The following is a 27,469-nucleotide window of genomic DNA, read 5'->3' as shown; positions in this document are numbered from 1 at the left end:
TACGGTTATTGGAATTTAGCGCGATCGTCACGTGAGACACTACCCAAACAATACGAACATGAAATTATTCACGTCCGCGGATTATCTTCATTTTCTGAACTGGTGAAGGCTTTACTTGAACTAAGTGAGTGTCTAAAAGTAAAGAGAAGGTATGTATATCTTTAATTATGCTTTTTATGAAGGTATCATGAATTTTTGCTTTGAGATTATAGAAAATATTGTCCTATATTTTGACAGCTGTTTTGTACTTAAAATTATTCGTAAGCAGTTTTATATACATGTAAATTATTTAGTGTATCATCTTTGTATTCGGTATTCGTATTAATCACGTCACCCAAATATGGGGATTTGACCTTAAAAAGCCTTCACTTTGGGACAAAAAGTAAGGGTAATTTTAAGTGTGCCTAAACTTATAAAATTATGCACAAAACATTTCCATTTATTGTGGTAGTGGCTAGCCGTACGGGCCCCTACGGCTAGCAAAAGTTCTAGTCGTATGTGAGTCACATACGACTAGCCAGGACACACTGTATTGTCTAGCCGTACGACACTTTTCAAAATTATATGGAAATCTAAAATGCATATGTTATTTTGTGTCTTTAAACGAGGATTTTAATCAAGTCTCCGCATTTGTCCTCGTGTGTTCACTTTAATAAAGATGCTCTGTCATTTTGTAAAAAAAAATGAAAACAAACAAGCGTTGTATAATCTATCTTGATAAAAGTTTCAAAGTTGCATTTTATAAGTTATAACGTTGCTGATTTTCATGCTTATCATTTGTTGTTTTATTTGCATGAAAGATGAATTATTAAATCATTTTTGTTAATTAAGCACATGGATCGAATAAATAATGATCAGAGTGGAATAAATAAAAAGAACATCGAAAAAAAACCGGTGAAAAGCAAAATAATTGTATAATTTTCAAATACAGGAGATAAATATCGAACATAAAAGCACAAACAATTTAATTAGCCTTAATTAAAGCCTACCCAGGAACTGACAATAGATTTTTAGAATGCATTTCAAGGAACATGCAAACTTTCCTTAATGATGGACAAACTTCTTTACCGTCACCGGTAATTGACGCAATTATCAGAGCCCAATTTAAAGTGACATTATGCTCATATTTTCATAGTCAAGTTGAGCTCAATTGGCTTTATATTTCAAAAGATTGACTGTTAAAATGGTGTTTGACCAACAGTTGATATTCGAAAATGCTTAGGATAAAATTATATATCTGCCTAAAATTTAAAAGACTGCTCCACTCTTTTTATAAACTAAGCGTTATAGGTAAGTTCAAATGGGTATTTACAGAAATTTCGTTTGGATATGTGCATTATTTATTGTTTATGCAAACTTTATTATTAAATTAAATAGAATTAATATGGCAAAATGATAACTTATTTTGATCTTCACCTGTTCACTCACGATATACCCCTGGATAGGCATAATGTCACTTTAACAACAATTATTTTCAGTGTTTTTTTTTTTCATTTTAAAGGTGTCGAAAATTAAACTTAATGAAACAAAAAAAGATTATAATCAAAATTTTGTAAACTATTTCAATTGATATTATTTAAATGCAACCAAACGCTATTTTTTCTCGGCATCTTTAGATGACAAAGATTGATAGCCAACAAGGTGATTAATCTCTAAAAAGTAAACATACGAAGACAATTGCTGTTTCTTGGTTGAAAAATAACATATGTATTTTCGACTTCCATATAATTTTGAAAAGTGCCGTACGGCTAGCCAATACATTTTGTCCTTGCCAGTCAGACATGACTCGCATACGGCTAGAACTTTAGGTTAGCCTCTTCCATTTATTGTAGCCTAATTAATTAATGGTCAATGGTTGGACCTATTTAACTAACTGTTTTTTTTCACTTAGTACTGTCAAACTGTTACACCTAATTTTAACTCTCGTTTTTACTCATTGCTTGAATCAGTTTTCACGACAATTAAACTAATTAAAACATTTATGGAATAAATTGCCGAAGAATGTAGTTCTGGCTTCCAAAACTTCATAAGCAGCTTTTTTACATTTTTGTTTTTCATCTGATGCAGCATTAATAGTATATAAACGGGTAAGCTGAAGACCTTAAGCTACAAAGAATGTAGACTTATTAAGTAGACTCAAAAAGTGTTCATGAATCAAGCTGGATCAACACTGGACCGAGAAGTAAATTTGTACATGTAACATTTAAAATTTAAATTGTTACTGTAACATTATGCTGTAAAATTTATACAGCAGTGTAATCTGAAAGTTGTATATATGCATATGAGCCCAGAATCATCTCATAGGTACTCAAGGAAAATTTATTGGCAACACTTTTGCTAGTTTTAATCAAATTTAAACCGTTTATGAAAACAGAAAACATGTTTCAGTTCTTCAAGAAATCATTAGAATATATATTTTGTTACTTATCTCAATCAAAAATTTATTCAAAGATAGCTCTTTTAATGCAAACCAACAATTTATTTTAAATTTGTAAAAAAGGAAAAACTTTTTTAGCTCACCTGTCACAAAGTGACAGGGTGAGCTTTTGGTTTTGGCTTTTTGGTTTCGCCCCCCTTTTCGGCGCCCGGGCCGTCCGCTTTTCCTAAAAAGTCCGTCCGCCCGTTCCTTTTAAATTTTTACTTTAAAAATCACCCTTTTCCATAAACCCTAACCAAATTTCACCCAAACTTCACGGGAAATTTTTTTCCCTTTTGTGGTCCCCTTAAAAATTGTTCAAAGAATTTAATTCCATGCAGAACTCTGGTTGCCATGGCAACCTAAAGAAAAAACTTTAGTTTAAACAATATTTATTTCCAGAATTTACAAAACATAAATAAACATTACAAACAGAATACATTGTATGATAAAGTACATGGAAGACTGGTGATATAAGTTAAAGATATACAATGTTAAAGAATTTTTAACTTAATTAAATTAGGAAGAGGATTTGAAAACAAGTCTAAGACTTATGTAAATTCATTTCCTCAGTGGGTTGGAAAGGATGACGGCTGACTGGTCAAAATCATATGTAATGTTTTGAGATTTTGAAAAGTGAAAAAAGGGTTCCAGTGTGGAACTGAGTTGTTTGCTACCGAAAAAACTTTAAATATCTTCTTTTAAAAAACCCAAAGAGCTAGAGCTTAGATATTTGGCATGAAACATGTTCTAGTGAGTGTCCACTAAGTTTGTTCAAATAAAAGCCCTGGGGTCAAAATTGGCCCTGCCCCAGGGGGTCATTGATTTTCCCTATATGCATATAGTAAAAACTTAAAATATCTTCTTTTAAAGTACCCAAAGAGCTAGAGCTAAGATATTAAGCATGAAACATCTTCTAATGGGTGTTTACCAAGTTTGTTCAAATAAAAGCCCTGGGGTCAAAATTGGCCCCGCCCCAAGGGGGTCATAGATTTTCCCTATATGCTGTAGTAAAAACTTAAAAAATCTTCTTTTAAAGAACCCAAAGAGCTAGAGCTAAGATATTTAGCATGAAACATGTTCTAATGGGTGTCTACAAAGTTTGTTCAAATAAAAGCCCTAGGGTCAGAATTGGCCCCGCCCCGGGGGTCATTGATTTTCCTTATTTGTGTATAGCAAAAACTTAAAAAAATCTTTTTTGCAAAAACCCAAATAGCTAGAGTTAAGATATTAAGCATGAAACATCTTCTAGTGAGTGTCTACAAAGTTTGTTCAAATAAAAGCCCTGGGGTCAAAATTGGCCCCGCCCCGGGTGTTATTGATTTTCTTATATGTGTATAGCAAAAACTTAAAAATCTTCTTTTAAAAAACCCAATGAGCTAGAGGTTAGATGTTTAGCATGAAACATCTTCTTGTGGGTGTCTACCAAGTTTGTTCAAATAAAAGCCCTTGTGTTAAAATTGACCCTGCGGGTGGGGGGGGGGTGGCAGAGGTCATTGTTTTTTATTATATGTGTGTAGTAAAAACATAACATCATGAAACATCTTCTAATGGGTGTCTTCCAAGTTTGTTCAAATAAAAGCCCTGGGGTTTAAACTGGCCCCGCTTCGGGGGCCTATATACAGGTGAACGACCTCAGGGCCATCATGGCCCTCTTGTTTCTTCTCTAGTTTTCTTTTTAAAGATTGTTTAAACCATTTATTTGTTTGCTCTTAGAAAAAGTAAAAAGAGTCGAGTGTTGCCCCCACCCAGTGGTGGCTCTTGTTCCTTATCTAATTGGCCAGAATATGGTCATAACTTTGCTTTAATTATGAATTAAAATGAAAAGTTAACAAAGTAATGCCTGAATAAATATTTAATGAAGCCTGTGTCAACATGTACTTGCATGTACTTATTTCTTTAAGCACTTAGGTCATTTTGATGAGTGACAGTTTGACTTTTTTAAAGTGTAAAATAACTGAATATCCCTCTTATTTCTAATGGTGGTAACATGACATTTTGTTTACATTAAAAGATCAAACACAGTAGACTAAGGGATTAGAGAGTAATGTTTTTTTCTAGGCTTCAAACTTTGAATAATACATTATTTTTAGCTCACCTGTCACAAAGTGACAGGGTGAGCTTTTGTGATCGCTTTTCGTCCGGCGTCCGTCCGTCCGTCGTCCGTCCGTCGTCCGTCCGTCCGTCCGTAAACTTTTACTTTAAATGACATCTCCTCATAAACCACTAAGCCAATTTCATCCAAACTTCACAGGAATGTTCCTTTGGTGGTCACCTTCAAAAATTGTTCAAAGAATTTAATTCCATGCAGAACTCTGGTTGCCATGGCAACCGAAAGAAAAAACTTTAAATATCTTCTTTTAAAGAACCATAAGAGCTAGAGCTTAGATATTTGGCATGAAACATCTTCTAGTGAGTGTCTACCAAGTTTGTTCAAATAAAAGCCCTGGGGTCAAAATTGGCCCCGCCCTGGGGGGGTCATTGATTTTCCCTATATGCATATAGTAAAAACTTAAAAAATCTTCTTTTAAAGAACCCAAAGAGCTAGAGCTAAGATATTTAGCATGAAACATGTTCTAATAGGTGTCTACCAAGTTTGTTCAAATAAAAGCCCTGGGGTCAAAATTGGCCCCGCCCCGGGGGGTCATTGATTTTCCCTATATGCATATAGTAAAAACTTAAAAATCTTCTTTTAAAGAACCCAAAGAGCTAGAGCTAAGATATTTAGCATGAAACATGTTCTAATGGGTGTCTACCAAGTTTGTTCAAATAAAAGCCCTGGGGTCAAAATTGGCCCCGCCCCAGGGGGTCATTGATTTTCCCTATATGCATATAGTAAAAACTTAAAAAATTTTCTTTTAAAGAACTCAAAGAGCTATGGCTAAGATATTGAGCATTAAACATGTTCTAATAGTTGTCTACCAAGTTTGTTCAAATAAAAGCCCTGGGGTCAATATTGGCCCCGCCCCAGGGGGTCATTGATTTTCCCTATATGCATATAGTAAAAACTTAAAAAAATCTTCTTTTAAAGAACCAAAAGAGTTAGAGCTAAGATATTTAGCATGAAACATGTTCTAATAAGTGTCTACCAAGTTTGTTTCAAATAAAAGCCCTGGGGTCAAAATTGGCCCGCCCCGGGGTTCATTGATTTTCCCTATATGCATATAGTAAAAACTTAAAAAATCTTCTTTTAAAGAACTCAAAGAGCTATAGCTAAGATATTTAGCATGACACATGTTCTAATGGGTGTCTACCAAGTTTGTTCAAATAAAAGCCCTGGGGTCAAAATTGGCACCGCCCCGGGTGTCATTGATTTTCCTTATATGTGTATAGCAAAAACTTAAAAATCTTCTTTGAAAAAACCCAAATAGCTAGAGTTTAGATATTAAGCATAAAACATCTTCTAGTTAGTGTCTACAAAGTTTGTTCAAATAAAAGCCCTGGGGTCAAACTGGCCCGGCTCCAGGGGTGTCATTGTTTTTAACTATATGTGTATAGTAAAAACTTAAAAAAAATCTTGCCCAATGAGCTAGAGCTTAGATGTTTAGCATGAAACATCTTCTTATGGGTGTCTACCAAGTTTGTGCAAATAAAAGCCCTTGGGTTAAAGTTGGCCCTGCAACGTTGGGGGGTGGGTGGAGGGCCTGGGGGCCTATATACAGGTGAGCGACCTCAGGGCCATCATGGCCCTCTTGTTTATCTGACATTTCATTTCATAGCATTGTGAAAATCTTATATATCATATTTTGTCTCCCTTTATCCCCAGTGAAAGACATGACCTTTACATTTGGATTATCATCCTCTTTAGATAAAGGCCACACCCAGTTGGGACGGTCAAAAGGTATGATCCCCAATAAATGCACCCTTTATTGATGCAAGTTTGGATTTTCCCTTATTTTTGTGACAAAACATAGAAACGGCAATGTTGTGATAATATGGAAGAAAACATTCTATTTAGATTGAAAAGGCATAAAAATATAATTATAAAAAAATCCACTATTGTATTGATAGAAATGCACATTTTTTAAAAAAAATTGCAGAATTTAATTATTTAATTTTAATTATTAAATTTTATTTATTAAATTTTGCAATATTTAGTAAAGAAAGTTGATAGTAAAGGTATAATATCCTTATTGGATTTTTTGATAATTGTTTAAGTACAGTCAGAGATAAATGTTAGCTTGAATACCATTACTCAGGGCTCGAGCTAGTGCGCGATTCGGGCGAAATAGTCGCCGAATTCCGTCTGACTTCGCCGACATCCTACATGAAAGCGAAGATGAAGTCGCCCGATTTTATTGATCCATTATTGAAAATTACCAACAATAACAATAACTGTGAATAACATGTTCGCTGCCGGAAAAAGGGACTTTCATGCATCTCAAACAACGCGAAATGTCATTAATCCGTTTGTTTACCAACATGTCATAAAAGTCTAATGAAACAATTAGACTCCGCCCACGGCGAGATTACCGATACGTGCGAGAAACCAATCGTAATTTACGTTTTAATCGAGGCGACATTATTAAACCAATCATTAAATCGCCAACATACAACTACCCGTAACAATTATTTATGATGGACGGATCAAACGTCAATTAAATTTTCACTATCGAATGATTGTCAGAATTAAGAGGAACGCTCGACATATAACTGTAACGGTAATTTTAAATGAAAGTTATGATAACCTTTTTTGTCGACGAGTTAAATTTGATAAAATAGACGGCGTATTACACTGTATTTATTACAAATGAAGTTAAATTAAAGATCGTTACTTTCGTTATCTACTTTCATTTTCTTTACAACATAAGTGTTCAATATGAATATAATGTCCGCGCAAGCTTTTTAATAGTAAATCAGAAGTGAATAACTGTTAATCCACCCATGATATGATCCATGATAGGAATCAACTATGGCTTTTTTTATCTTCATTTAATGCAATGGTTGCATTACATGATACTCATTCTTATTACTTGTTTCAAACTACTTTTAAATTAAAATTGAATATTCTGTTGTAACACAAATCCAATTCATTTAATAAGATATGTACAGTGAGTCAACATAATTGCGATAACATACAACAAACATCGATAAATGAATCTCCTCACTTCTCCATAAAGTCTCCCCACTTCTCCCTAAAGCAGCTAGAGGGAGAAGTGACTTCTCCCTAAATTTTGAACCTAGCTTGAGCCCTGTAATACTGTGAAAAGTTAAAATGTAGGACTAATATTGAAGCAGTGTATTGTAACTGGTCTTGTTTTTACTATTTTATTCATTGCCAATAATACTGCTGTAGTGGTATAAATATTTCTTTTGGTTTAAAATCTGTTCAGGTTTTGAGAGTTCAAACGTCTTATAAATTTGGTCATCCCAGTGGGTGTACGCACTGATATATGGGTAATACTAGTTGTGGACGTTACTAAATATATACATATACAGTATATTTATTTAAACATGTACATGTATAAGCTACCCACTATTGTAGTATATAGTGTTCTTTTTTATTGTTTTAATAGTCTATATTGCCAGTCACGATTTTCATGATTTTCGAAAAGGAAATATGGTAAACTGTTTTTGAATTCATTAGTTTTGGATTAACATATTGAACTTGAAAGAGGTTATGTGGATTAATTATTCAGAAAACAAATTAAAATTTTGACTTATAACAAAATGGAAAGTTGTTAATCAGTGTGTGTTGTAAAAGTGTATGAAAATTCATAATTTATTACATAAATTTAGAGATGTGCTATAAATTTACATACATGTAAATATTTCCGCTACAGCTATTCATCATTATTGGGTTAATAGGTTGGCACATATGATAATTTTTTTTTTATGTATGTAGGTAAAAAAAATAAAAATTTTGGCCAGTTATAGATATTGTAAATGTACATGCAGTAATAAAAAGAAATATATATGCTCTATTTCTTTCGTAGCATCCCATATTACATACTGTTTACAAAATTTAATAGTCATACCCAATCCTTGTTTACTATTCTGATTTTACAGAAGAAGAAAAAATATTCAAAAGGTTATAACTTTTAAATAAAGGGTTTAAAAGGTAGAAATTCAGTTTTTTATCCTGCATGTTAGTACAAACAATTTATGTAAGATCATTAAAAACTAAATTGCAATAAACACATGTAGGAGTTATGTTCATGAAGTTTTAAGTGCAGACAGACTGAAGCAAGGGGAAAGCTGACTCCAGTATACCCAGTTCAAACTTAATTTGCCTTGTATAAAGAAAACAAAGGTTTCACAAATTTTGTCAAAATTGTATAATTACAACTGAGAAAGCATGTTCTTTAAATGTATTTTAACTTGGTTAAATCTGCTATTTTGATGATTATTAAATGAATCTTTATCCACTATAAAAAAGAAACTTCATTGACATCATTATTAATATTAAAATCATTTATACATCATATTTAAATTAGAATTTCTTCCCTTAATAGTGGTCATTTAACAATATTGTAGTTCTGTAAAACTGCCATAATTTTTTTTAAGTACTTGTACATTAAATGACTTAAGGGTAATTTATATACATGTATTGTGAGTAATCATGCACTCATTCAATATTACATGTTCAGGAACTAAAAATCCAAGGCAAAATTAAGACATGTATGTAAGACATGGTATGACAATCTGATAAGGCTAAAAGGAAGTTCCTCAAAAAATGAAAAAGAAAATTAAATACGGAAATGCTTATAAAATATATACTGCCAAAATCTACACTGAAATTATCTCAAAACAAATAAACAGCGAAGAACAAAAAATGTATTTATTTGAAGGAAGGGAAATAATCTTACACAATAATTAAAATGTTGAGTGAAATACAATTCTTCCTTGAAAACAGCAGTTCAGGTATCTGTCATGTATGATATTGTACACGGTTTATTTTCACTGCCGTATTTCTTTATATATATATTGAACTTTTAATCTTAAAAGGAAATAGATAGAGGATATTAATTCTGTTTGTTTTGCATGTAAGATTGAAATATATTTTACTGAGTGAACACCAGATGCAAAATAGAACAGCTGGTGTTCACAAATGAAAGGTGTTTCAATCTTATATGACTTTTTTTTGTGACACAAATTAAATTTTTTTTATTTCATGCTTATTAAGTGATTTTAAGGGTTTTTTTTACTGATTTTGCCATGATTTGTCGCACATTCTTCTTTATGACGTTATCACATCATGACATCACATCAATTTTGAAATAAAGTTCTATTAAATTTCTGTAATTTTGTTACATCTTTAACCTAATATATGATGACGTTGACTTTCTTTTCCTATTAAAGAAGCAAAATTTATGTATGACGGGATTTATTTTTAACCAGGTTTTCAACGAAAACCGGGTTATTGTAATGCCGAAGTCGGCGGGCGGGCGGGCGTCAACTTTTGGTTTCCGCTCAATAGCTTTAGTTTGCTTTGGCCTATTGACACCAAACTTGGTGTGTAGGTAGCTTATATCAAGAGGCAGCTTGGGATGGCTACCCAGGTGTCTGTGATCAAGGTCAAGGTCACTGTTACTAAAAATAGAAATTCAGTTTCCACTCTATAACTTGAGTTTACTTTGGCCTATTGACACCAAACTTGGTGTATGGATAGCTTATATCAAGAGACAGCTTGGGATTGCTACCCAGGTGTCTGTGATCAAGGTCAAGGTCACTGTTACTAAAAATAGAAATTCAGTTTCAGCTCAATAACTTGAGTTTGCTTTGGCCTATTGACACCAAACTTGGTGTATGGATAGCTTATATCAAGAGGCAGCTTGGGATTGCTACCCAGGTGTCTGTGATCAAGGTCAAGGTCACTGTTACTAAAAGAGAAATTCAGTTTCAGCTCAATAACTTGAGTTTGCTTTGGCCTATTGACACCAAACTTGGTGTATGGATAGGTTATATCAAGAGGCAGCTTGGGATTGCTACCCAGGTGTCTGTGATCAAGGTCACTGTTACTTAAAATAGAAATTCAGTTTCCGCTCAATAACTTGAGTTTGATTTGGCCTATTGACACCAAACTTGGTGTATGGATAGCTTATATCAAGAGGCAGCTTGGGATTGCTACCCAGGTGTCTGTGATCAAGGTCAAGGTCACTGTTGCTAAAAATAGAAATTCAGTTGCCGCTCAATAACTTGAGTTTGCTTTGGCCTATTGACACCAAACTTGGTGTATGGATAGCTTATATCAAGAGGCAGCTTGGGATTGCTACCCAGGTGTCTGTGATCTAGGTCAAGGTCACTGTTACTAAAAATAGAAATTCAGTTTCCGCTCAGTAACTTGAGTTTGCTTTGGCCTATTGACACCAAACTTGGTGTATGGATAGGTTATATCAAGAGGCAGCGTGGGATTGCTACCCAGGTGTCTGTGATCAAGGTCAAGGTCACTGTTACTAAAATAGAAATTCATTTTCAGCTCAATAACTTGAGTTTGCTTTGGCCTATTGACACCAAACTTGGTGTATGGATAGCTTATATCAAGAGGCAGCTTGGGATTGCTACCCAGGTGTCTGTGATCTAGGTCAAGGTCACTGTTACGAAAAATAGAAATTCAGTTGCCGCTCAAAACTTGAGTTTGCTTTGGCCTATTGACACCAAACTTGATGAATGGGTAGCTTATATCAAGAGGCAGCTTGGGATTGCTACCCAGGTGTCTGTGATCAAGGTTAATGCATTTAGTTTTCATGTTATAACTTGAGTTTGCTTTGACCTTTTGACACCGAACTTGCTGAGTGGCAGCTTTGGATTGCCACTTAGATATCTGGGAGCAAAGTCTAGGTAATTTGCTTACAATAGAATTTTCAGTATCTACTCAATAACTTCAGTGCACTTTGACCTATTGATTGCTGTCACATCAAAACTTGGTCGTTGAAAACCTGGTTTTCGTCGCATTGCGGCGCTTCTTGTTGCTTATTATTCCATTTAGTTATATATATTCTTTTCATCCGCATTCAGATATAAAAAAGCGGTTTTATAATTTTAAATGCTCATTATGACATTTGAGCAGCTTTATGAATATGGATATGAGACTCAGACTGGGCCTTTAACCAGTGTAATATTTGAAAATCATGATTGTTGTATTTAAATGGTCAAACTTTTAAGTGATACATCTAGTTGATATTAGGACACTACTTATAAAGATAAAGACTGACTGTATTTAAAATCTTTATACAAGGAGGTTGTTTATTTGGGGTGGTATATATCTAACATCCTGACTACCAAGTTAGCCAATATAAATGTACCTGGTATTACAATTTTGTTCTGTTGGCTGACCAGCATACATATCACTGCTTGTATTTAAAAGTGATAGTACAACTAACAAGGTTTCAACATGGTAGATATTAAAAAAGTCAAAATTCCAGATCTATGATTTTTGTTTGTTTTATTATAAATCATATAACTGGAAAAAAAATCACCACTTTTGTGTGTGTTTCTACAAATAGTTTGTCTGCAGAGTTTTAAAACTGACTTGGCTATTTTTACCAATAGGTTGTCAAAGTAATTATACTTTCACCACATAATGTGAAAGGGCCTGGGGCCATACAGTACTGGAATCAATTTCTTTGTCGTTTGATACATCCATTGGTCCATCTCCATCAATCATGTCTGCGTTATTAAACTCCTGGGTTATAACAAGATTTTCTTCAAACTGTTCACCTTAACAAGTTGACCTTCAGGTCATATGCTACGACCACGGCAGCTCTGAAGGTCAAAGTTATCCTGAAAGATCAACTGTCAGGCAATTTCATGTTCACACTATAGCTCATACACCCCTTGAAGAATTTTCTTAAGATTTGAATCAATTATTCACTTCAACAAGGCAATATGCAGAATCCATGTTGCTGCCATGCTCATTCAAGGTCAGTGTATGATATCCTTGACTGTCAAATGTGTATATGCTCCATAAATCTATTTTAAAACTCATATGTTCACCTAAACAAGGGGATGTGCAGAACGTTTGCCACCCTTGGACCTGCTCAATGTCAAGGTCAGAATTGTATGTCAAATGTCAGACAGTTTTGTCTTCTCCAGCTTTAAATTTTATACACCATATGAAGGAGTTCTTTTAAATTTATAGCTTAAATATTCAGCTATAAAAATGATAATAAAGATAGACCTGGAATTAAACTTGTGCACATGCTGTTAGTTGCGTTACGGTATTTCACCAGAGAAATACATCTTACATAAACTGTTGGGCACACCACACAGTAATAGGCTTAGTTTTTGAAGTGCACTTCATGTTCACAGGAGATACTTGTAAAGTCACTATAATATTTTTGTGCCCCCACGTTAGTGGCGGGCATTTAGATTTACCCTTGTCCGTCCGTCCGTCCGTCCGTTCACTTTTGTGTCGCACGTAACTCAAAAAGTATTTGACCTAGAGTCATGAAACTTTACAGGAATGTTGATCAGCATGTGTAGTTGTGCACCTGGGTATTTTCGTCTGGATATTTTTAGTACTTTTAGAGTTATTGCCCATGACTTAGTAAAATTTTGCAATTTTCAACATGTGTCGCAGGTAACTCAAAAAGTATTTGACCTAGAGTCATGTAACTTTACAGGAATATTGATTAGCATGTGCAGTTGTGCACCAGGTATTTTCGTCTGGATTTATTTAGTATTTTTAGAGTTATTGCCCTTTACTTAGAAAATTTTTGCAATTTTCAACTTGTGTCGCAAGTTTCTCAAAAAGGATTTGACATAGTCATTTAACCTTATAGGCAGGTTGCTCAGCATAGTTTAGATTTGCACCTGGGGTTTTGCTTGTGGATTTATCCAGTATTTGTAGAGTAATTTCCCTTGACTTAGTAAAAAGAACACTGTGGCGCGGTGGGGGCACCCGTGTCCTATGGACACATTTCTAGTTTTTCCAGAAAGATCACATTATCTGGTTTATAAAAAAACATGGAAGGTTGAAAAGGAAAGAAAATATACTAAAAACTACACCAGGTAGAATGACTTACATAAAAAAAATAGAATGAGCTGTCTAATGATTTAATTGTTGTTTCAAGGAATTTTATTTGGTTTATTTTATAGCAGATATTTGGTAATATTCCCAGTTGAAAATAGTATATTATTTTCCCAATCCACAGGAAAAAATTCCAATCGAAGTTCCAAAATTAAAATATTGAATAATAAATTCTAAAATCTTAGAAAATAAGGCCTTTTTTACTGTTACAGTATTTAAATGTTTGAAGATGCCATCCTAGACGGTGATTCTTTGCATTCATTTAATCACTGCAAAATTGAAGTCTTGTGTTTTTCCCAATTTTTAACAAAACATCGCTGAAATTCCGAATTACATGGGTATGGATCATGTCCCCAAAATCCTGGGGAAAAAACGTGTTTCAGGAGGAACATAATAAATTGGGATGGAATCCACAAGGCAATTCCTTGATTATATTAGTAGGGCATGGATGAGTTCCCAGATACTTGCTGGGAGTGATCATACATTAATACCTGTCTATCTAATCCAATAGATAGAAAATTCATAAACAAATTTAAAACAAACTTGCTTCTATGGACCTTTCCGTTTTTTCGTAGCGGAACATTTAGCCACACCTTTTCCATTCATTGCTAGGTCAACTGCTCACAAACAGTATCGCAAACATAAGCACGTGTTCTTTTGTGCAAACCAGGTCAACCAGTGACTATTTTTTATCTCAGTATAGCGATTGGATAACAAGTTAGCCAATTTACATAAAACTGTAAACACTGGAAAGGTCCATTATTCCTTACAGCCATGAATTGTATGGAAATTTTTGGATAATTTTGCATTTTGTGATATCGTACCGCATGTATTACTTTTGTAAGGAAAGTAGGATTACATTCCACCCTTGAAGTCAATTTCTGAATTTTAACAAAGCTTTTGTTTCATTTATGAATGCATCAACATCATTAGCACAAATTGTGTGGTTTGTTCTCAAATCGTGATAAAAGTAATAACAAAGCCAGACATTTTCCATTACAAAAGACATCCATGTTTGTATTCATAGTGATGATATTTCTGAAATTACAGAGAAGTAACATGCCTCGCAATTTCCCCCCAGGAAAACCTGTGCCGGGCTCTAAATGAATTTTCATGTAATGAATGCTTTTAGAAAGAGTCTGGGCAATTTATAATTTTAATATCTTTGCATTATGATAGGCTGAAAGAGGAGTTTAAACCTACACAATGCTGAAGTTGTGTCATGGAATTTGGAACTTTCCACTTGTACATTTGTATATTCATGAAATTTTATATAAAAATCAGCCTTCAGTGTAGAGCCAGGCTTAGACTCAATGTAACACATAGATATCAAAAGTTAGGTTAAAGTATGAAAATGCTTTTATGGACATTTGACTTTAGTTTTGAATTGTGGGGTTATATCAAAATTGTTCACAGTGATGAAAATTACTGTAATCAAAAGTATTACTCGGGTCATTATGCAAGTTCAAGGTCACCAGAGATGACAAAATGCCCAGATTTTGTCTGGAGCATATCTTTACATTATGGGTATGTATCTTAGTATTACAAATTGTATTTCTTCATGCATTTTCATTTGTACTACATGATATTTTGATGATCACCGCCATTATTATCAGGGACAAAGTGATGTTGAAAGAACCAGGTCTCTAAAGTCAAAGGTCAAGGTCAGACTTAGAGATCCGAGGAAAATATTGGTATATTTTAGCAACACTTATTTAGGTTATAAATAATTTTTCAGAAAAAATAGAGATAACACATCATTAATGCTGCTTAAATTGATAGAAAATTGTCTTTCTAGATTGGCTATAAATTTCAAAGATAAGAATTGAGATATTATTGCTTCTGTCATCATGATAGAATATATTTTCTAAAAGTTTATTTTGTTTCTAGGCAACAAGCTCCAAGCTCTTCTATAGTTTATGACATTCTGTTACATAATTATTGATCTAATATATATTATCTTAGGTGGAATTAAAAGTTACATGAGTGTAAATATATCGTAATTACTGCGGAGTAAGTAGAATCGTTCTATATTACAGTCATATCTACCAATAAAATCAAATCATTCTCTTGTGGCTGGAAATAATTAACGTAGAAGGACAATGACAGTACTCAAAGTCAGGTAAATGATTGTTTGGAATCTATTTTGGACTAGAAAATGTGGGATGCTGAGCTAAATGTAAAACTGTAAATATATATATATTTTTTTATCGCCTTCCGCATAGCGGGGAGGGGATTATAGGAATGGCGTCCGTCCATCTTTCTGTTCGTCTGTCCGTAAAACTTTTGTGTCGGCTCCATAACTTTTAAACTGCTGAAAAGTTTTAAAATATTACTTGGCACAAGTGATCACCATAATAAGACATAGTGCAGAGCGCAATAATTGCGGGGTTGCTACCCCCAAGTTCAAGGTCACACTTAAAGGTCAAGTGTTAAAAAGTTTACATTTCGTGTCTCAGCTCAACCACTGAATTTTTTTTTTTTTAAATAACTTGGCACAAGTGATCACCATTATGAGACTATGTGCAGAGCTCAATAATTTGTTTGCTACCCCCAAGGTCAATGTCACTCTTAAAGGTCAAGTGTGTAAAGTGTACATTTCGTGTCCGCTCCATAACTTTTAAACCGCTGAAAAGTTTTTAAAATAACTTGGCACAAGTGATCATCATTATGAAATGATGTGCAAAGCGCAATAATTGGATTGCTACCCCCTAGGTCAAGGTCACAGTTAAAGGTCAAATGTTTAAAAGTCTACATTGGTGTCCACTCCCAAACATTTTTACTCTCTGAAAATTTTTTGAAATAACTTGGCACAACTGATCACCATTTTCAGACTATGTGCAGAGTGCAATAATTGGGTTGCCATTCCATGGTCAAGGTCACACTTAAAGGTCCAGTGTTTTTTTTCACTTTTGGGGGAAGGGGGTCAGTGCCCATTGGAGGGGGAAAAATGCAATAGGAGGGGGATTTTTATACGGATCTAAAATATTGATGTGTCACATGATAAACTTGGTGGGATACCAGGAGTAGCTCCCCTTACCTATATGAAAAACCTTGCTTAACAGTAAGTCTTACAGGCATAAAATAAAGCATTTTTCGGCAGTTAGTTGCAAAAAAATGATATTTATTGCAGGCAAACTTGGGCTGCCATATTATAGGGGGAAATTTCAGCTTTGAGGGGGGAAAAAAACATACTATTTTGAGTGGGGAATGGGGAGAATTTCGCCGAATATTTTGGTGAAAAAAAACACTGAGGTCAAATGTTAAAAGTCTACATTTCGTGTCCGCTCTATAACTTAAACCTCTTGAAAAATTTTGAGATAACATGGCACAAGTGATCACCATTTTGAGACCATGTGCAGAGCACAATAATTGGGATGCTACCCCCAAGGTCAAGGTCACCATTAAAGGTCACATGTTATAAAGTCTACATTTCATATCCACTCCATAACATTTAAACTGCTGCAATGCTTTTGAGATAACTTGGCAGAAATGATTACCATTATGACACCATTGGTAAAGCACAATAATCAAGTCACAACCCTCAAGGTCAGGGTCACACTCGAAGGTCCAATGTAAAAACATCTATTTTTCATGTCCGCTCTTTAACTTCTGGTTTTAAAATTACTCTGCACAAATGATTCCCACCATGACACAATGTGCAGAGCACAACATCCAAGTTGCTACCCCCATGGTCAAGGTTATACCTTCTCCTTTTTTTTGACTTTATGGAAGATTTAAAATAAATTGGCACATTTAATCACTATTGTGAGACTATGTGCTTATGATATGCATGGCACAACATCAAGGTCATGGTTGGTTATAGGTCAAGAAACACAAACATGTTTACAGCGGAAGGGAATTTAGCTGTCCTTCAGACTGCCGTGTTTTTTTTTATTAATTTGGAATCAGACTACAATCATGTTCTAGGATATGTAACTTACATGTAAGTTGTTTTGCTAATGTGAAATTCATTACAAAATGATATTATAAGAATGGATATTCTTGTCAAAATCGGGATTTTTCTTTGACTTATCAGAAAAGAATTGAATCAATATAAGACTTCCCGAAGTTTCATTTCTATCGGAAAATTGATCAATTAGCACATGACATTTTAACAAAGAGTGTTTTCAGAGATTTGTGGTGTTCTGTAAATAGGATTTATTAATCTAATTTATAACAACATTTGAGCCGCGTCACAACAAAACCAACATAGTGCGTTTGCGACCAGCAGATGCGCAGGCTGGTCTGGATCCATGCTGGTCGCAAACGCACTATGTTAGTTTTGTTGTGACGCGGCTCATTTCATTTGTATTTTATAAATGGGTTTTCCATGATCAATAAAGTGTGATGTCTGTATATACAATGGAGAATGTTATATTGTTTGATCATGTGCCACGAAAGAAAAAAAAGTTTTTTTTTATTGTTTTCGACTACAGGATATAATTATATTGACAAACAATCTGTCAAAATCACAAGGTTTTTTTCGTCATCTCTACATGTCTTTTGTTTAATTTGATTTTAATTACATTTTGTTGTACATTTTCATTGTGATAGAAAATGTGTGTGCCATGATCAATTAAGTACTGTATTGTTGCTTGGACATTAAAATTGGCAAATTATCTGTTAAAATTGAGCATTTTAAATGTGAGTGAAGTGTTTACATTTTGGACATGTTTATTTTAGCTAATTTCAAGGATAAAATTTTGTGATAAAAGAGTGTACTGATAAAAATTATCTGTGATATTTTTTCACTTTTAGGGGAATGTAGACAGGGCCAATAACGAAAGAGGGGAAATTTTGTTTTGCAGGGATAAAATAGGGGAAAATTTAGAAACAGAAAAAATATTGTTTTATGAAAAATTGTGATATGTTACCATTTTTTTTCAAACACCAATGTTCCTCTTAGCCTTTCTTATCATGAAGGACAAAGAATAAATGGACCTTAAAAGTATTTTACTTTTGGAGGGGATTTTTTTCAGAAATAGGGGGAAAGTATTCAATTTTTGAAGAGAGGAATGTTGTGAAATAATTTGAAATTTTGTTCCCAAATTTGACATTAAAAATCAGTGAAAATCAGTTAATAAATGGAACATTATTTTAGCCTTCCCATTTATAACTATGTCTCACTTTTTACTCTCAATACCAACAATAATCTGGATTTCAAGTAAGCTTAATGAATAATAATCTTTATGTACTGATTATTTTAGAATAACTTTTTCAAACATTTTTATTGTTTACTATAAAATGTATTATAATTTTTATAACATCCTAATGAATAAGAAATTTTTAAGCCCTCATTTTAATACCCTTATAAGTTAGCTCTTAATTTGTATATTTGTTATATAATGTATACATTATACATGTATAAAATGTTTAAACTCCTAAAAATAACAATGGTGACACTTAAAATATCAAAGCAATTTTGACAAGTCTGTTATAGGGCTCTAGCTAAACCAAAATTTCAGAAAGGAAAAGTCACCTCTCTGTCAGTCCAAGCAGAGTTCAGAATTACTTAAGGTGACAGAGTCACTCAAATCAACCAGTTGCGAGAGCCCTGTACCATTTTTAGCAATGAAAATTTCAAATTTGCCACAACAGATTTTTTTTCAGGTTTTGTATTCAGTTGTAAATAATATCTGTAATTAAGTTTACTGCAATTTAACATAATTACATTTATTTCTGTTGTCATAAAGCTGGGTCTTTCAAATGGAAAGATTCTGCATGAAGTTAATGCGTAAAACAGTGGATTATGAACATAACTGTATTTGTCATTCATCACCTAAGCAGTTATTCAATATTTACAATTAAAGTTATCAATAAACTATCCTATGTTATTGTTGTAAGCTCTTCATAACACCTGATTTACTACGATATCACAGTGAAAACATTGCTTAATACTTTGCTATTGGAATTTCAAATATTTGTGAAATGACTTGTCCCATTTTCATTGACTGATTGTCTGATGTAGAGTATTATATTGTAGAAGTAATACTTTTTTAGACTGGGATATATTATTTGGATATATTTTTCGCCTTTTATTGCGGAAATTTCATTTTTTAGATTTATAATTCAAATGTGTGGTGATGGTCGTAAGAATAATAGTTTGTGAAGCAGCACTTAAGATAATATAAGTCAATAACATGTTGATCGTTGTTTACAAAAATACTGAGAGAGTGAAAGCAGTTGAAATAGATGTAGTTATGTTATGGACATCTTATCAAGATAATGACAACAGTTAATTAGCGAATGGTTGGAAGATTGATCTGATATATGACACCAGCCTATAATCTAACCTTAATTGGCTGTTTCACATTGTCAGATACACCAATACTTCAAAACTCATTCAGGTAAATACTAGTACATGTTAAACCAGTTGAAAATAAATCAGTGAATTCTAGAATGGTGGAGGTGACCTCAGACGTATAAAAGCACCTTGGAAGAACGACTGACTGACCAGTAAGTTTATGATTTTTAAAAAAAAAGAGATTTTTTATTCAGAATTAATAATGCTATCTTTTGTATATTTTCAGATATCTAAACTAGGACTGGAGTATTACTGGTAACGTCATTCAACAATGGGAAACTTCGGTGGCCATGCTCTACCTGGTTCATTCTTCATAGTGTTTGCCCTCTGGTGGTCGATTCAAATGTTTCATCGCTATTACACGGCTAAGAAAAGAAATTCCAAATTCACTTCATCGGCTATATTTAAATGTAGTTGTCTATGTGGAAAGTTCAGGGACTGGCCAGTGGAGGCCTATTTAAAACTTTTGTTTGTGTCAGTGGGATTTTTTCTAGAAATTTACACAGGGTTTTCCAAAGAATGGCGCTTTGTGAATATAGGAAATGGGCAACATGCAACTATGTTTTTCTTTTTTGGGTTTACGGGCATTGTAGATATTCTAATTTATTACAAATGTCCGGTCCCGCCAAATATGGATTACATTGCAGTAGCAATGGCAGTGACTTGCGAGTTTGTACTTTTTAAATTCCATCTTCATGGACGGACAGATTTAGATGTTCTTTTACATACACTATTATTATATGTTATAGTAGCATCAATCATATCTGTTTTACTAGAGATGAATTATAGAAATAGTTTACCATGTGCTCTTTCACGCTCGTATATGACTCTTTTACAAGGAACTTGGTTTTGGCAAGTTGGATGGATACTTTATCCACCATTTGAAAGTTCGTTCCGTTGGAATGAAGACGATCATGAGCAGATGATGATCGCCACGATGATTTTTGCTTGGCACGCTGCAGTTGATATGCTGGCTATTCTAGGAATTGGCGGAATTGTAGCAGTGTTTCATCGTAAATTTGGCACTTATATAGAAGATGATGGAATAGCAATGAAACGCCTTATACACACTGCTAATAATGGAGACACTGTTGTAAGATTAAATGATGACGACAGTGAAAGTGATATAGAATTTGAAAAACCAACAAGGAGTCTACTGAAATAGTGATGATATTTATTTTACAATTTTCGTGTTGTTATGTGTTATATAGGTTGTGTTAGAATTGGAAAAAATTCTGAGAGTGTTTAGTTTTAAAGCAAATTTTGATTGTTGTCGAGCTTGTTTGCTTCTTTTCTGCTTAAATATATTTTAACTTTTCGCATTGAAACTTGCCTTAAAAGCCACTTGTATTAAGCATTTATCTTTGAATATAATTATAACATAAAACCTGTTTCTCAAGGTGACATGTACTTAATGTTCAGAGTTTAAAGAAGCCACCTGCTAGATAAATTTTCACTTTGTAGAGCAGTTGTAGAGTAATTTTATACATGCTGGTAATGTTGTATATGTATGTACAGGCCCTATTAAGAACAAATTTATTTCTTGCCTAGATGATCAGTATGACTTGTCAATCAATAACAAATTACTGATTAAAAGTATCACATAATTATGGTTGATTGCTCAAGTTAGAACATCAACTGTTTTGATTTTTACTCTCCTATACATATATTTGTATAATGGACTTTTTGAAAGTTTTTGTCATACATTTAATAAATTTTAATTATGCGATTATTCAAAATACAATGTAACAGCATAGAATCTGGTTATCATGACGAAGTGCGGGCAGGCCTGGCTTTACTGGTGGCATTATGAGGTCAAGAGGTCGGATGTTAAAAGTGGAAAAGTTGTTAAAATGTTAAATGGTATAAAGATATATCTAATGAAATATTTTTATAGAATTCATAAATGGTAAAGTTATGTTGTTTCTATAACCTTATGGTTGATTGTCGAAAGAGTTGTAACCTAGAATGTCTTGTGTTATTTAATACTCATGAATATGACACGTAAACAGAATAAAATGTTCTGGAACAAAATGTTATGCTGCTATTTGAAATAGGTTAAGCAATGATTTCATGCAAGCTCCATTCTTTCTAAAGGAAACATAAAAACATACTCGTACTTCTTGCATACAAATATTTTGGAAGTTTTGTTTTCTTAACTTATAAAATAATTTTTTAAACTGCAGGCAGCAGATATATAGCTTTATACACTTTAATAGTGTTAATCAATGTATCTTTTGTTATTCAAGAACTAAAATTCTGTTGTTCTCATGAATGTTATGAAGAATATTGTTTCCTGAATGTTGAAGGTTGTATATGTATGTTGTAAATGTATTTAGTCAGATTTTTATGCAGCATTATTATTGCCATGTAAATAAGTGTATTTATATAATTTTAGTGATATGCAGGCTGTCCAGCGTCCCTAAAATTCCTAAAAAATCCTAATTTTTTTCAGTTTGGCTAAAATTCCTAAAAAAATGAAAAATTCAAAGGGAATTCCTAAAAATGTCCTATTTTTTCACTGAAATTCATATTTTTTTTATCTTTTGTTATAACATATCCCGAAACAACCGTTTTTCAATAAAAACTTGACTTTTAACACAGTCAGTGATGTAATATGTCTGACTAAATTACATAAAGTCACTTGTAAGTTGTTCTTAACTCTTGCAGAAATGCCATACTTGATTAATTGCCAAATGTTATCAAAATGGAACAATCAAAATTGTCCCACTTTGACTATATCAAAATAGTCACTTGTTTAAAATGGAGATAAAAAAAATTCCAAGCAAGTTATATTTTTTTATTTGCTACAAGGTTTTACCTAAATGATTTACCTCAGTCTTAGGTGTTTTTAAAGGTACCACTAAAGTTCATCAGACTTTATGTAGGGGACCTTTTTAATAAAATTTTAATTTGTTATTAAGTTATTTTCAAGTGATGACTGTAAAATTTACCTCAGTCTTAGGTGTATTTAAAGGTACCACTAAATTTCATCAGAATTTACATAGGGGTTCTTTATTAATTAAATCTTAATTTGTTATCAAGTTATTTTCAATTAATGTCTGTAGAATAGATCTTTTTTAAGTGATATCAGCTGGCAGATCTGTAATGATTGGATACTTTTACCATTTTGCACCCCGATACTACAATGTAAGAAGTGACACCTTCATCTGCCTTTTTTGTACACATTAACATTAGTCATACCAATGCAATGTACTGTAAATATGAAATAACATTTAGTGTATGTTTTTTTTAATCTGGAAAATAACTGTTAAAAATCATTGAATAGATTGACTCTGTTGCGAAATTTTCTTCAATTTTTAGTAGCCCTGATTTATCTTGAACAAATTCTTCAGTGGTGAATACCCTGCTGTTTGAATTTAGGTTAAAATATACCTGGGAATGACCTAAGTGGATCATATCCATCATTATCATTTTTTATGAAGGATCAAGACTTGTTCAAAATGTACCAACCTTAAAATGAATAAATGTTGATAAATATAAATTTTTATGCATTAATAATATAGCTAGAATATATTTAAAGCATAATTTTCCCCTTCCATTTACTATTGGCAAATAACAGTTTAACTAATTGAATATTGGTTGTTCCAGGATACTCATAACTTTAAAAAATGTTTTCATTCTAGTTATGTTTTAATGTAGTAAAGTTTTTCAGCTCTTATTTATAGTAGGTAGTTAAAGGCAGTTGACCCAGTGAATCCATTTATTCACGGGTGACTATGGAACACTGGTAGACACCTATGTTATAAGTTGAGCCCATATCATGGTCTTTTGGGGCTATAATTAAGTTACAAAATTCCAAATTTTAGCCCTAAAATTTCTTTTACTTACCCTAAAATTCCTAATTTTAGCCCTTAAATTTCTTAAAAATTGCCCTAAAATTTGCCCTAATTTTTTGTCAGATGGTGCTGGACAGCCTGGATATGGTGCAAAATTACCTGTGTGCATTGATCCTGTGACATGTCTTATTAATTAAGTATTCATGATTTATATCATTTCCAATTTGCCAGAAGGAAGAAATTTTTAAACACCAAATATTGGAATTATCCGGAATACACCAAATATTGGAATTATCCGGAATACACCAAATATTCAGTGGAATATTAATTAGTTTGTCAGTATATCTATTATCTGTATATTTATCTTCTAGTCTATCCCTACAATCTGGCCTCAGGGTTATAAAACTTTTTTCTGAGTTTTGTTTCAAATCTCACAAATGTCAGTGTACATTCTGTGGCAGTTTCTGACCAATCAGATAGTTGAGATTTGAATGTGAGCATAGAGAATATCTCCAGTTATAATTTGATGGATCAGAAGTCTAGAGGCCAATATTTGGTCTCAAAACCTATTGATCATTGTTTTAATTAAGTCCTTTTTAGTGTCCTGACACTACTATTAGTAAGCGTATGAAATGGAATTGTTTGTGATTTTGAGAAGCTCAACAGCTTTATTAACATGTTAACATAAGTTTGATCTGATGTTGAAACTAGAGAAATTATGAAAACTTAGAAAATTTTACTTGTCATTGACCCTGTTGTAGTGTCAGAGTTGCAGCAATTTTATATCAGTGTATAGAAATTGTTTTAAAGATGAGTGTTTCTAGAACAAGTTCTTCATTAGAGATTATTCATATATCAAACTATTAACATTCCATGTATATTTATTTTCTGATCATTTTATCATATCTCGTGAAAATCATTTTTGAGAGAAATCCATTGTATGTGTTTGTATCATTTTGTTGGTGTTTTGTTTTTGGTAACAACATAATGTTGCAGTTTATGTAAAAAGTTCATGTCTGAAATCTCAAGCTTTTCTTATACATTATGGTTACTGTTATGTCTTAATGTAAACTCATTTTAAACTCAATTAAGTTACAATGCAGAAACCTCTTAGGGATTTTTATATTATTATGTTATAAATACAGAAACCAAGTGTACTGAAACTGGTCAGACTTCATTATAGCATTATATTCTGGCCTGGCCGGTTTATACATGTGACATAGGCAAGTCAGGTCAGAATGTGTTAAAAAATTATTTAAGGCATAAGTGTTATCAAATGATTCATAATATCATCCTAACAAGAAAAACCTTAACAAAATCTATCTACACGGTCCCTTAGCCAGGTCCAACCTAGGTTCTATGCAACTGCAGTATCACAGTTTAAGTTAAGATTTTTTTGTTGCTAGTTTTTGACAAAGGTATATAAAGGAAATGGAAGTTTGAACATACAAAATGATTACTTACCGATTCATGAATGAATACTATATCTCCTAAATAAATATATCATTCAACAGACTTGATATGGTAACCGTTTATCAGCATCTTTTTCACTGTTTAAGAAAAGACTACTTTTTCAGTAATTAAGTGCTTGCTTTGAGGCCTTATATCTCTGTACTTTACATTAGTTTTAAACCATTTAACATCAAGCTTTAATTGATTTTAAACAAAACTCATATATATATAGCAAAGGCTTTTTAAGAATCCTTATTTTATAATGGTTTGATTTTGCATAGATTTTTTATTAACTTTTATATTCTGTTTTATAGTTTTATATGGTTTTTTTTTTCATTTTTTCATTTATTTCTGAAATGTTTAGTCAGATTTAACTCTTTGTTTATTCTGTACATGAACAATCACATGTTTGTTTTAACCTTTAACCATTTTATCTTTCTTGTCATTCAATATCATTTAAGGCTCTTTGCCTGCTTTCAATAAATATTTAGCAGTAGTATTTTTTATTTATTTTTTTTAAAGAGAAAAAAAAAGACTAGGGTCTGTTAGAAGTTTTACACAATGCATACATTGCCTTGGTGTCAAAAGTTGTGTTCAATAATTATGCATAATATAGAAACACTTTCTCACATCATTTTTGAAATGATAAATTATAAAACTTTTCTGTTTTGCATTATGGAAAGAAACACAATTATTTTTAGCTCGACTATTCGCAGAATAATCGAGCTAATGCAGTCACCCATTTGTCGGCGTCGGCGTCCCTGTGGTTAAGTTTTTGTATGTAAGCTGGTATCTCCATAACTACTGAAGGGAATGGATTGAAACTTCACACACTTGTTCTCTGTGATTATCTTAGATGATTGGCACAAGTCCCATAACTCTGATTTGCTTTTTTACATAATTATGCCCCTTTTTCGACTTAGAAATTCTTGGTTAAGTTTTTGTATGTAAGCTGGTATCTCCATAACTACTGAAGGGAATGGATTGAAACTTCACACACTTATTCTGTATGATTATCTAAGATGATTGGCACAAGTCCCATAACTCTGATTTGCTTTTTTACATAATTATGCCCCTTTTTCGACTTAGAAATTCTTGGTTAAGTTTTTGTATGTAAGCTGGTATCTCCATAACTACTGAAGGGAATGGATTGAAACTTCACACACTTGTTCTCTGTGATTATCTTAGATGATTGGCACAAGTCCCATAACTCTGATTTGCTTTTTTACATAATTATGCCCCTTTTTCGACTTAGAAATTCTTGGTTAAGTTTTTGTATGTAAGCTGGTATCTCCATAACTACTGAAGGGAATGGATTGAAACTTCACACACTTGTTCTCTGTGATTATCTAAGATGATTGGCACAAGTCCCATAACTCTGATTTGCTTTTTTACATAATTATGCCCCTTTTTCGACTTAGAAATTCTTGGTTAAGTTTTTGCATGTAAGCTGGTATCTCCATAACTACTGAAGGGAATGGATTGAAACTTCACACACTTGTTCTCTGTGATTATCTAAGATAATTGGCACAAGTCCAATAACTCTGATTTGCTTTTTTACATAATTATGCCCCTTTTTTGACTTAGAAATTCTTGGTTAAGTTTTTGTATGTAAGCTGGTATCTCCATAACTACTGAAGGGAATGTATTGAAACTTGAATGGTTTGTACATTTTTGGACAATTTTATGTATTCATATAGGTAAGCATTATTATACTCAATGAAACACCTTTGTGACAAATTTTCGAATAGTCGAGCGTTACTGTCCTCCGACAGTTCTTGTTTAAAAATGAAATCATGAAATTATTTCCTGTGCCTCTTGAATTGTTGTCCTTTACTAAACATGTTGAATGAACTTGTCCTGTTAGCTTACCAACTTCAAATTTTGATCTTGATATCCCCAAAATTGATAATGGACAGTTCCAACTCTGGAAGCTGGTCAAGTTTATTTAAGAAATTCAGCCAGGTTAGGTACCGGTAAATATATTGGTACTAAAATTGGGCTCTGTTCTGTCAGATCAACTGGCACAAAGCTGTTTGTTTGTCTTTGACTGTGCTAGTGTCATAGACAGATCATGTGTTTCCTCTATAGAATGCAGTGTGTTTAGAGACACTGCACTTGATAATAAGTCTGTATAAAGAAAAACTTATCAGTATTCTATATCAGCATTATGATTTTTTTTTATTTATTGAATATACAACTAAGTTGCTTTAATAGGAAATTTTAAGCTTGTAAATGTCTAGCAATAGTAGAAAATGTTTTTATCTCCCAATAGATTATCACATCTTAAAGATGCTTACCTCCTGATAAGTGAACAAAGTTTCAAAAAGTCAAATTTTTAGAAAAAAAATTAAATCAAGAGTTTGAGAAATTTATTTCACAATCCATTTACTGTTTTACATGCAGTATACAAAATGTGTCTGAATTAAGTGTTTTTATCTCTGTATCACTCCATTTAGTTAAGAGCTTATTCTTATATTATAAATACAAGTTATATATGTAGATAGTAAGTACTTCATGCT

The 27,469-nt window shown here is 32.8% G+C and overlaps 1 protein-coding gene across 3 annotated transcripts; it reads left to right on the top strand.

The window, feature by feature from the left end:
• LOC132740969 (transmembrane protein 45B-like) lies at nt 1-22,094 on the top strand. 3 transcript variants are annotated; one of them, XM_060729026.1, is made up of 2 exons: nt 1-149; nt 19,922-22,094. In XM_060729026.1, the coding sequence occupies exon 2, from the start codon at nt 19,967-19,969 to the stop codon at nt 20,858-20,860; it is 894 nt and encodes a 297-aa protein (XP_060585009.1). In that variant the 5' UTR covers nt 1-149; nt 19,922-19,966; the 3' UTR covers nt 20,861-22,094. The 3 variants fall into 3 exon arrangements, with proteins under 3 accessions (XP_060585009.1, XP_060585010.1, XP_060585011.1); XM_060729027.1 differs by lacking the exon at nt 1-149 and adding an exon at nt 17,977-18,035; XM_060729028.1 differs by lacking the exon at nt 1-149 and adding an exon at nt 19,467-19,738.
• Nucleotides 22,095-27,469: the final 5,375 nt, after the last annotated feature.

Source organism: Ruditapes philippinarum, unplaced genomic scaffold (genome assembly GCF_026571515.1).
Source record: "Ruditapes philippinarum isolate M1 unplaced genomic scaffold, ASM2657151v2 ctg411_1_1_1_1, whole genome shotgun sequence".
NCBI lineage: Eukaryota > Metazoa > Mollusca > Bivalvia > Venerida > Veneridae > Ruditapes > Ruditapes philippinarum.
The sequence above is the reverse complement of the archived record's forward strand: the minus strand, read 5'-3'. Positions and strand labels throughout refer to the sequence as shown.